General features: G+C 48.4%; 1 protein-coding gene across 1 annotated transcript; it reads right to left on the bottom strand.

Moving 5' to 3' along the window:
- Positions 1-8,927: 8,927 nt before the first annotated feature.
- LOC127767963 (heat stress transcription factor C-1a) lies at positions 8,928-10,534 on the bottom strand. Its single transcript, XM_052293459.1, has 2 exons — positions 10,094-10,534; positions 8,928-10,014 (listed from the first exon to the last, which is right to left on the bottom strand). Exons 1-2 carry the CDS (start codon positions 10,346-10,348, stop codon positions 9,256-9,258), a joined length of 1,014 nt encoding a protein of 337 aa, XP_052149419.1. The 5' UTR covers positions 10,349-10,534; the 3' UTR covers positions 8,928-9,255.
- Between the last annotated feature and the right edge of the window lie 1,531 nt (positions 10,535-12,065).

Below are 12,065 nucleotides of genomic sequence, written 5' to 3'. Positions count from 1 at the left end.
CTTCTTCGTCCCCATCCTCATCCACTTCCTCTCGCCCGCTCCTACTCTTACTCTTCCTCGCGCTCCTCATTGACCTCACCTTTCTCCTCTACCCCTTCGCATCTGTCGTCTGTGTGGCCGAGCTCCACCTCAACCGCTTGCGTGACAACCCGTCCCTGTTCCCGACCCAATAACCTCAAGGTTGTGTCGGAGGAAGCCGATGCTCCCGTGTCAACTTGTCCACATTCCTGGCTATTGACTTCAAGGTAGTGAGGGTGGCAGCCGGCGAGGAAGGCGGTCTATAGCAGTGGAGGAGGAGAGGAGGGAAGCGAGGGAGCCGGCGATGCGCCATTCCATACACCATCTTCCTCCCCTGACGTGGCATCACATTCGCTGTCCCGTTGCGTCTTCGTTGTCCATCGCCCAGATACACATCCCGTCCATCCTCTTCTTTCTCCGATGCATCATCCTCTAATGGCCAGTGGCAGCGACGACGGCGGTGCTACGCTTAGGGGATGAGGGAGGGTCTCGGGCACCGTGCATGGTGAAGGAAGTGGAGGAGAAGCTCGGTGGCATCTACGATGGAAAGTTTGAGCAGCGCCTGATACGTAACACCAACGGGCTCCGCGGGGAGCAGCTCATCCATGGATAGCTTCAGTGATCGAAACCTGTTGCCCCGGTGCAGCTTCCTCCCCTGGTCGGTGGCTCCGTTGTCGATGGGAGCATAGCGCCAGCATAGTGTAAGCTGGCAAATACGTAGTCGTGCCCAACCCCTTCGAATATGCATCTGCAGCCTTCTCCCAACCCTCCCGTGCCTCCACGCTGTCGGCTCCTCCCCTAGCCGACGGCTTCGTTGCCGACGGCAAAGCGCCCGCATGGTGTATGCTGATGTAGAGGTTATCGTGCCCAACATCCTCTAATACGTGTGCACCGCCTGCCTTCCGTACGGGAGGAGTTCGTGGTGCAGTTCTCCTAGGCGCCCCGTCGGTGGTCGGTGGGAGGAGCTCGCAGCGTGGGTCTCCGACAACCACCATGCCATCTGCAAAGGAGGAGGAGGAGGACGAGGCGGCAAGGGGCACGAGTGAGCAATATCAACGGAACTGGGTGTTGAAGTAGTGTTGTTGCGCACATCCATGGCTGCATTCTCGCACACACGGCCGCTACTGCCACTGTCAAGTAGGGCCCACCGCATATGTTTTGTCATGTCTCACTGACATGTGGGCCCCACATGAAGAAACTGCTTCCTAAACCAATGAATGAGCTGATTTGCACCTGTTTTTTAAGTTAAGGGAAGCATTATACCTGATTTTGTAGTCGAGGGATGTGATTCAATCAAGAGCAAAAGATGAGGGAGATGAAACGGACTTATTACTAACTCGATTGGGCCAAACAGAGAGGCCTTTCAACCGAGGTTCATTAATTCATTATTTCTCCTTCCGTGCTTGCATTAATAGTACTCCACATCTACGTATGTCATGGGGTCTCTCTCTCAACCTTATCCTTTCTCTCCCGTTGGCGGTAAAAAGTGAACAGCCAGACTCCTCCTTTCCACTTCGCTGAAACCCCTCTCCCTACGCCTGTGGTGGCAGCTAGTCGCCGTTGACGCGTGGGGGGGGTGGGGGTTCAGGGAGCTATTGTGTTCATCCCGTGGTCAGATTTATCCCGTTATGTATCGAGTTTATCTCGTTCTAGGTTTTCTTCTTCCTCTTTTGTGTACAGCTCGAAGGCGATGTCAACACCCATCTTCTTCATCCCAGATGCTCCCTTCCATGCTCAGCTTGAGTTCAATCCGGGATTTCTCAGCTTCATGCGGTTCAGAGGGTTGCTATGGAGGTTTCTGTTGGTGTTAGATCCACAAGTGCAACAGATATTCCCTGTGGTGGGAACACTTCTTCCTCCACAACGATGAGGTGGTGCTGGTCTTTCAAATCATCTCCAGTGAGGTTGTCGCTGCTGGTCTAGTGTCCTTCCTTGTCTTCGATAGGGTATCTCCAAGGTTTGACTGAAACTTCTCTTGTTCATCGCACTACTACAGGAAGCGTTTTTCCGTGCGGTCAAAAAATATTTTCGCATGCGGATGAATGGCCCGCACGCAACTACTCGTCTGCGAAAATCGTGATTTTTGAGTGCGGGAGGCGCCCCCGCACGCGAAAATTGGATTTTTCGGTGCGGGTGCTTATGTCGCCAGCACGAAAAATAAAAACCTGAAAAAAATAATAAAATTCACAAATTACCGAAACCCTAACCCTAGATCCGCCGCTCCCTGCCGCCGCCGCCAGATCTGGCCGGAGGGCAGCCGCCACCGCCGGATCCTGGCGTGGGGAGGGCGGTGCCGCTCCCAGCCGCCTCCTCATCATCATCGTCGGCGGCCACATGAGGTGGGGACGGTGGCGCCGCTCCCGGCCGCCTCCTCCTCGTCATCGTCGGCAGCGGCGCCGCTCCCGACCGCCGCCTCCTCCTCCTCGACCTCGACGGCAGCCACCGCGCCGCCGACACCAGGAGCCGCGACAGGCGCCTCCTCGTCGGTGGCCTGATCAAGCCGGCGGCGCCGCTCCCGACCGCCTCCTCCTCGTTGTCGTCGCTCGAGGCCGGAGAGTGAGGGAATTGCGCCACCCGCCGCTCGCTCGCTCGCTCGAGGCCACCGCCTCCTCGTCGTCGTCGGCTGCAGGGGCGGCGTTGATTCGGCCGGCTGCGCCGCTCCCGGCCGCCTCCTCGTCATCGTTGTAGCTCCCGGCCGAAGGGCGAGGGAGCCGGTCGCCTCCTCCTCGTCGTCGTAGCTCCCGGCTGGAGGGCAAGGGAGCCGCCGCCGGATAGCGAGGAAGCTGGCCGCCTCCTCGTTGTCATCGTCCCGATGCAGTTGATCAGTGCGCCAACCGAGGTGAGGATGTGAGGATGCAATCCCGAGGCGAGGAGATAAGGATGTGAAGGAGAGGTGAGAGTGAGAGAGGTGAGATATTTTGAAGATAAGGAAGAGTGGTGGATAAGGATGAAATTTTGAAGTATCGAGGAGGGATAAGGGGAGGAATGATAGACTTATAGACAGGCCTTTAAGAGGCCCACATGCGAAAATCGATTTTCCTGTGCAGGCCTCTTAAGGATCCGCATGGGAAAATAATTCTATTTTCGCGTGCGGTTGGCTTAAGCCGCCCACACGGGATAATTCGTTTTCCCGTGCGGGCGACGGCTTGGCGCCGGTCTTCCTATTTTCCCGTGTGGTTCCACTTACAGACCGCATAGAAATAAAAGGGGGCGGCGTCCATAAAAATCTATCCTGCAGTAGTGTCGAGTTCATTTCAACCTCTACTTTACGAGGCCCCTGTTGGGTTTGTGGCTGGATGTCATCTTTTGCAGTCAACCTTGTTTTCACCATAGCCGTTGTCGGCTTCATCGTCTAGGTCACCGGTGAGGGAGAAAAAGCGAAGCAAGGACTGGAATACTTTTCTATTTTCTTTTCATGTCCTTCTTTACATATTTCAAGGACCTTTGTATAACTTGTCCTTTTTCAAGGATCCTTTTGCATGTTGTGTTGTACTTCTACCAGCTGCTTGTTCTACTGAGAGCTAGCAACTCAATCTCTCTTTTTCTGAGAGATGTCCAAATGGCACATGTAATCTGTTTGCATGTGAGAACTCCTATATCGAATAAATACATGAGTTTTCAGAAGAAAAAAAAAACCATCTACATATGTCGTCTCTCTCTAGCAAAATATAATAACACCAGCGAAATAACGTTTTCCCATTTTCCTTTTGTTTTCTTAGAGCCTTAGCAGTTGAGCCAGAATATGCAATAGCAACGTAAAGGCATGCCCATGGAATATCCGCTGAATTGATATAACGCCTAGGGTTACAAGCAGCAAGATTTCTAGAAGGTATGGGATCCTTAATTAATTTAGACATATCAATTTCCATATCTTAATTACCGTTTCTCGTTGCAGAAAAATAGCTAAATAAGGGCAAGTACAATGGTAGAGACCGGTGTGGTCTCTACGTTAATTAAAGGCTATCACGTTACAATAGTTAAGCCAGTACAGTCTCTAACCATTAATGTACCAAAATACTTTCTTACTAGTTATCTTTTCTTTATTAGACTCAATGCAATAAAAAAATTTCCTAATAAATGCTAAAAGTCGACTCTACACCGTTGTCATGCGTAGCAACCATCTTTCTCTTTCTTTCTTCCTCTCTCTTCCACGTCACCAAATATGCTTGCATGACAATAAAGAGAGACCGCTAATAAAAACCATTGTATATGCCTAAGAGATGCCAGTCCACTGATAATAGAGCAAGGGCCTAACTTAACGGATATATACCAGGAAGGCAGGAACATAATAGTGCTGTATACCATAATGTTTATGAATAAGAACAATTCGATCATAGTGTAGATATCGTATATTTGAATCTATGATAGAATAATCGATCGATCGGTGCCCCATAAGCCATAATATGCGTCCAATATCCCGCACACAGTATGCCATGCGGCATTGCAAGGGAACACAAACCATTCGCGCACACGTGCAAGGGGGGACTACTCGACACCCTTCGCATGCATCCATGCGTGCACACATGCATATGCTGCTGTTGTTACCCCCCGTCCCGCATCACAAAAACTTCTTCCTCTGTCCACGGATATACGGAATCATAGTTTTTTTAATAAAAAATAAGAGTTTTTTTATTTGAGGGAAAAATTACTGTAGGAATTTTCAAGACGATTTTTTCCAACATCATTATTTTATTTTTCCAGATAGACTATAAAATTACCATTTACAAAAATAAGTAAAGGTAAAAAAAATTACCATTTTCAAAAATAAGTAAAGGTACAATAAAACTAGTCTTGCCTATAAAATCGATTTTTACAGGTATGGTCTTAAGAGGTAAGAATTATTTTTACGGACGGACCTCTTTAGATCACACATGTAAAAATCGATTTTCACACACGAGACGTAAAAATATCGGCTTATAAAAAGTTAGATACCTTATAAAATCTGCCTCCAATCATTCATCTCGGCTAAGTCCCTCACTTCCTACCCTCATCCTCCACCCCTCTCCTTCACTTTCCTGATTCCCTCCCCTCCCTCTCCCTCTCCCTCCCAGATCAGGCAGAGGGGTGATGGCGGCAGAGGAGTTTACCACGTAAATATTCCTTTTCCTCCATGTCTACTCTATATACTCCTTGTATCTCAAAATATAAAAGTTTTTAGGTGAATGCTGCGACACATTCTAGAACCACGAATCTGAATAAGAGTATGTTCATAACCGTAGTACTAGGATGTATTCATCCACCTAAAAACTCTTATATTTAAGACGAAGGAAATATCATTATAACTCCACGATATAATATTCCCATCCCAATATCCGTCGACAAACCCCAAAATCGGGCATATATACCACGTACTAAGTTTGTAACTCGTCACACACATGAAGTCATGAACTCGGTCTCATGCACATACGGAGTATGAAACAGCGAGATCGATGGATAACATTGAACGGCCATGCACGATGATGTACTTCCTCCGTTACATAAAAATAAACTATTACCAAATATAACATATCCTATAGTGCTACAAATCTGAACATAAATATATCCAGATTCATAGTATTAGGATGTGTCACATCCAATTCTAGATTCGTTTTTTATGGTACAGAGGGAGTATGTACTAAACTGGAAATATAATTAACTTAAGTCACCGACATATGGGTTTTACTCCATCTATCTCATTTTAAGCGTAGTTATGGGTTTGTGTCCAATATTTGACCTTTTTTATTTAAAGATATGGGCCGTGTTTAGTTCCTCAAATTTTTTATTTGACGTATACGGACGCACATTTGAAGTATTAAACGTAGACTAATAACAAAAACCTATAACTACGAGATTCCGCATGTAAGCTACGAAATGAATTTATTAAGCTTAATTAATCCGTCTTTAGTAAATATTTATTGTAGCAACACATTGTCAAATCATGGCGTAATTAGGCTCAAACGATTCATCTCGCAATTTACATGCAAACTGTGTAATTGATTTTTTTTGTCCATATTTAATGTTTTATTTATGTGTCTAAACATTTAATATGATGAAACTTTTAGAAGTTTAAAGTAACTAAACATAGCCATCGTGTGTTTTATCCATTCAAAATTTCTTATTTTTATTTTTAGGACGGAGCAAGGGAGCAAGAAATCCACTTCCGTACTACTCAGCCAGCTTGCTTGATTTCTGCTAGCAGCAGCCTAGCCTAGCAGCTAAGCAGGTGCATAGATAACATATTTTATGCCTGACATGGTGAGCCCCGCACCGGCTAACATGCGATTGAATGCGCAACAGTGCGATCAAGTTGGCTATAGCTAGCTAGAGAACCGCCTGCATGCATGACCTCCCAGGCAATCCTACAGTCACAGTCACACAGTGGCATGTCACGCCTGCACACACGCTGCCTTTGCCTCCTTTCTCACATGGTTTGAGATGAGAGGTCGATCGATAGATAGGTAGGCAGATACATGTCGCCTTTGCCTTTAGCTATCCTGCATTCTTTGCTTGCGCGCGTGCTGTAAATAGTAGAAGTATATACTCTACAGTTGCATGTATGTGGGTTTACACCGTGTATTGACCGCCAGAACGTTGTTAGTTAATTAGCCCGTCGATTGATAATGAGTATCGATTGTTTTTAACTTTGTTGTCACGCGGCTTAATTAAATAGTGTAGCAGCTGGTCGTATATCGCCTGTCGTCGCGCGACGGTTGGAGATGCGGCTCACAGTAACCGTAACTGTACGTGTATGGGCACCTTTAAGGCCGGCGTGATCAAGGTGGGCTCCTACGGTCGCCAACGTAACACAGTACACCCGCGAGACATAGTTCCATCGGTGCTTCACACAGTAAACACAGACAAAGGATATGTTTGGGGAGTTTTAAATTCTGAGAAGCAGTTGTTTGGTAGTCAGCTTATGAGAATCTGAAAAAACTCTGAAACCCAACTTCTCCGGTTTCTGACTTTTTATTTTATTTTTCAGAATCTATAACTATTTAGGGCAGCTTCTAACAGAAACATTTTTTTTGGAAAAAATGCAGCTAGGAGGAGAAGCTCCCCTAAACATGGCCAAAGTCATCTTTGTGCCCGATGGAGACCTGCCAACTGGGGGCCACCTGCTGCTGAATATATATCGCGGGGCCCACCCTGTTTTGGACACATCCGTTTACTTTGCCCATATGCCCTCTCGCTATAATCTCAACGCGCGACGGGTCAAAACAATTAAGAGAGTGATCATTGTTCATCCGATCTTGTACGCAGTCCTACAGCCACTTGCGTCGTCGTACAGTGACATGACATCGATCACTCCGATATATAGAAAACAATGATAAAAAAATCATTTTATATCCCGTTCCATAATGGCATTCCCTTAATTACCATCGATATCACGGTATTTATATATTTCAATTAATTCTTTTATGAATTACGAAATACAGTAATGTATGTAGAGCTAGCGCGTCAGTGTCTGGCTACCTGACCATGGAGACCAGCGTAATTATACGAGCCATCATATCATTTGCATATAAGCATATTCCGGCCGTGGGGGACATGGACCATATCATGTCACGTGGGTAGTGGATGGATATCGGCTAGTGGCCATGCATCGCTATACATTCTACTACATCCGCCCTAAAATAAGTGCAGTCGTGAATATCTGTGCCTAACGTTTGACCGTTCGTCTTATTTGAAAAATTTATAAAAAATTTAAAAATATTTAGTCGCACATAAAGTATTATTAATGTTTTATCATCTAATAGCAATAAAAATGCTAATTATAAAAAAATTTCAAATAAGACGAACGGTCAAACGTTGAACGTGAATAGTGTAAAACTACACTTATTTTAAGACGGAGTGAGTACTATACTAGTACTACTATATATACCACCTAGAGTACTTAATTAGCTCAGCCTTTAGTTAGTGATTTACCGTACGCCCATAAATATACATATATATCTCCTCACAGCTATAGCTCAGCCAGTAGCTAGCTAGCACGTAGTACCACGATCGATATATCGATCGACGATCAAGCTGGCGGACAGCCAAATCTTTGTAAATATCGATCGATCTACACCTGCCGGCAGGTTGGAATAATAATCCCGCAAAGCAAACTACTACTGGTAGATTACTAGTAGGATTATATATCATATATCAATCGGAGTGTCACACCTTGCGCGCCACCGAAGTTAACAGCTGGGGGCAGGACCAGCTTAGTGGTGTAATTAAACAAAGATTTCGCGATGCTTAGCCACGATTAAGCCACGCGATCGATCGATCTCAGTTCAAACTAAAGGAGTCAAGTACACTCCTATACCTGCAAACTCCTGCATATCCGCGGGGCGCGTAATTAAGAAGTGGACTCGATCGAAGGCGCGGCGCCCGCGAGAGCGACGGGGGAGAGAGGAAGAGAGGAGAAAATCACAGGGGAAAATCACGTCAAAAATCGCCAAATCGCTGGTCGCGCCGCGCGCCCTCTCGTGAGCTCTAAGAGCCTTTCATTTCTTCTTCTGCTTCCCTTAGCTAGCTAGCTAGCTAGCTAGCTTCCGGCATCGACGTCCAAATCCAAACTTTAATTAACATCATCACTACAGAAAATGCTAATGGAAGCAGACACCTGGACCATTAACACAGCACAGCGATCGGCAATTCGTCACCACCCCTAGCTTCTTATTGGCTGTGTGCAGTGGGCCCTGGAGAAATTAAAGAGTCTGAAAGCAAAAGCCACTTCTCACAAAAGTCACAAACCACTCAATAAACTAAGTGTATTGCTGAAGTTAACATCAGGGTAGATGGGCAATCACAGGAAGCCAAATGCATGTTTCCAGCAAAAGTTATGCAGCAGAGATTAATATAAGCACTTTGATGAAATCATGAACCCTACAAACTTGGAGGGCAAGAAGAAATGTCCATGCATCCACCTAATGAAAACACTACTTACTAATAATAGTAGTACTAATTAACTATCAGCTAGCAATCAAAAAAGTACTAGTAATCAACACCGTACCACTATTGTTTGATGCGTTGTACATAAGTACACAGTAGTAATTAAGGTTTTACACCATCGTCTGTAATCTAATCTGTACCCTGTAAGAATAATCAGATCAACACGTACTGATCGATGCTGGTGTTACTGCATGCATTGCACTAGAACTAACATCTGTTTTTTTTTTTTCTTGGCAGTGTGTACGTAGGATCGAGTGACTGAATCAGTAAGTGGAATGGAAGAATTACTACGTGCATGGGCATGATTCGGCAGGTTAATTAAAAGAAAGCTTGACCAAGTAGACAGAATGGGAATGGCGGCTCCACCTTGGCCTCACCGTCCGTCGTTAAGCCCATCACGCCGCCACCCCCGAGCTCCGGCACTTGGTGCACGCCGCAGCTAGCGGTGGGCGGCTCCAAGGATGGCAACACCGTCATGGGCTTCATCTGATGATGATGATGATGCTCCGTCGTCCACCAGTAGGTGCCGTCCATGGCCGCGGCGCCGGCGAGCGCCAGGAGCGGCTGCGGAGGTTGTGGCGGCGGCGCCGGCGGGAGGGGACAGACGGTGGGCTCGTGGGAAGGGAGGTGCTGGCGCCGGCGCTTCCTCTCGGCGGCCTGCTCGAGGAGGTGGCCCGTGACGGCGTTGGGGTCGTCGGCGAGCTTGGCGAGGAAGGACATGAGCTGGTCGGGCCGCCGCTCCGTCGCCTGCAGCCGCTGGCTCATCCGCGCCAGCTCCTCCCCGATGGCCGTCTGCTCGTGCCGCAGCCTCTGCACCTCCTCGAACAGCGCGGCCTCCTTGGCCAGCACGTCCTCCGCCGCATCCTCCTCCTCTCCCGACATTCCCACGCTGGCCGCAGCAGCAGCCACCTGGTGCTCGCCGGCGCCGCCACCGAAAGAGCAGGACGCGCCGCCACCGCCACCGCCGCCCTCGCCACGCTTCTTGCGGCGCACGATGCGCGGCAGCAGGTGCGTCTGGCCGCGCAGGAACGACTCGTGCGCGAACTCCCACCGGTCAGGGTGAACCTTCCGGAATCCCTGCACGTACCACAAGACGGAAAAAGCGTTAATCATCGGGAGTACGGCGGACCGGCGCCGGCGATTGAATGATACTGACGTAGGTGTTGAGTTGGCGGACGAAGCTGGAGAAGTTGCCGTGCTTGAAGAAGCAGGGGAGGAGGAGCTGCGAGAAGGCGGCGGGGTCGACGACGACGAAGCTGTTGTTGTCCCTCCCCCACCGGACGAGCGCGTCCGTCCGCGGGTCGCACACCATCTGGTACGTCTTCGCCACGAACGGCGCCGTCTGCTGCTGCCCGTCGCCGCCGCAGCACCCGATCAGCCCCAGCGCGAGCTCCGTGTGCAGCCCGTCCATCTCTCGATCGATCGACCGAGCAGCAAGCCAAGCCAAGCCAAGCCACTCCACTGCTCCGAGCTATAGCTTTTGCCTACACGTCAAATCCCTCAAAAGGCAAAGCCACGCACGGTGGCTAGCTCGCTCGCTCGTGGTTAACCCTTATACTGCGATGACAGGACATGATCTAAAGTAAACAAGTGATGATATGAGCGGCATATACTACTATTGGGGCGTTGGGGGGTTGTTCATATAGAAGTGTCCGGGAGGCCGGAGCGCGACAAGTGTCGGGCTCCTGACCCTTCCCGCTGTGGCGTACGTCGCCATCGCGTGAGATTTGAGGCCATGACACTAAACAGTGCCGCCTTTTGGACCAACAGCGTGATCCGGGGCACCCGGCAACGCCAAAGCGGGCGCGGGCGTGCATGCCTCTCGATCTAATCCCAACTAACCGCATGCCTAATCTACTTGCCAGATCCGTCATATCGCCCCTGGATATACCCGGCCGGCCCGGTATGGCTCGATCTCTTGACAGTACTTCAGTAGCTAGTACTAGGTGTTGGCCGCTTTGTGAGCGCCGAGATCAGCGGACACCTGTGCGAAGGCGAACAAACGATGGCCACCGACTTCGACCGCTAGCTACGCGAGATTTGATATGATCCGTGACACCGGTCGGCGAGCGCGCGCGATCGTCCCGGCACGGCCGGGAGTGAACGATCGAGATCGCGGGCGGCGCGCGCCACCAGAAAGGAGGCGGAGGCGGCCGGGGTTTGGTCGTGATCGACAAGACGGTGTACGTGCACGGCGGATTTCAGCGACCGGATGGATGGGGATGAGATGGGCGGTAGGGCAGAGTGGGACGGATGGAGGGGCCTCCTGGTGGCCTACACGAGGATTGGATTGGATTGATTGGAGAATCGGGGGAAAAGAAGTGCTCCTAATACTATACTGTAGCGCGCACTGTGCTAGCTAGGGCCTAGGTGTGCTCTCTTCGAAAATATCTTGTCTCCTTGAAGGCTTGGAATGGATGGGGATCGGTCGGTCATGCCTCCTTGCCTTTGGTCCCCAAACAGCTGAATGGCTCTGCTCCCCGTTTCCAAAATTGGGGTTGTTCTATTCCATGCCCTTTTTAGGAATGAAGGGATACTCCACTTTCTGTGTCCATATGGTCTTACTATCAGCTACCAGTAGTACCATTACTCCATTTTAGTAGTAGTGGGTTTGGTGTTGGTGGGTGGTTTGTGAGGTTATCCTGCCTAATTCGTTTGGGCCTCCTAGCTTAGATCCATCAGTGGAGTTAGTTAGTGACAAAGTCATTCTTACTACAAGAGGAAAGTCCCTTCTTATACCTTCTATAAATAAATTAATAATGTCCTCGCAGATGATATCTTTTGCGGCTAATTGAAATCATGGACTACGTACTGCTTTGCTAAAAAAGAAAATACGTGAAATGTTTTATGTTCAACACCTGTCTCCATTGGTCTAATGGATTAGGTTTTCTATATTATTTATTTAACTAGGAAGATAGCCCGCGCATTTGCGCGGGCTGCGCATTAGTTTGTTTCGAAAATAGTTCTAACAAAACAAATTAAAATTAAAGTAACGTATTTTCTATTTTGAATTGAGTGTTCTTTATATATCTCTTTCGTGAAGAAATATCAACAAACTTTCATTGGTTTTTTTTACCATCCTGCTAGCCCTCTCTTTAATTACTTCTCATATATGTGCAATTAGTTAT

Source organism: Oryza glaberrima, chromosome 1 (assembly GCF_000147395.1).
Source record: "Oryza glaberrima chromosome 1, OglaRS2, whole genome shotgun sequence".
Lineage (NCBI taxonomy): Eukaryota > Viridiplantae > Streptophyta > Magnoliopsida > Poales > Poaceae > Oryza > Oryza glaberrima.
This window is presented reverse-complemented; position numbering and strand designations above follow the sequence as displayed.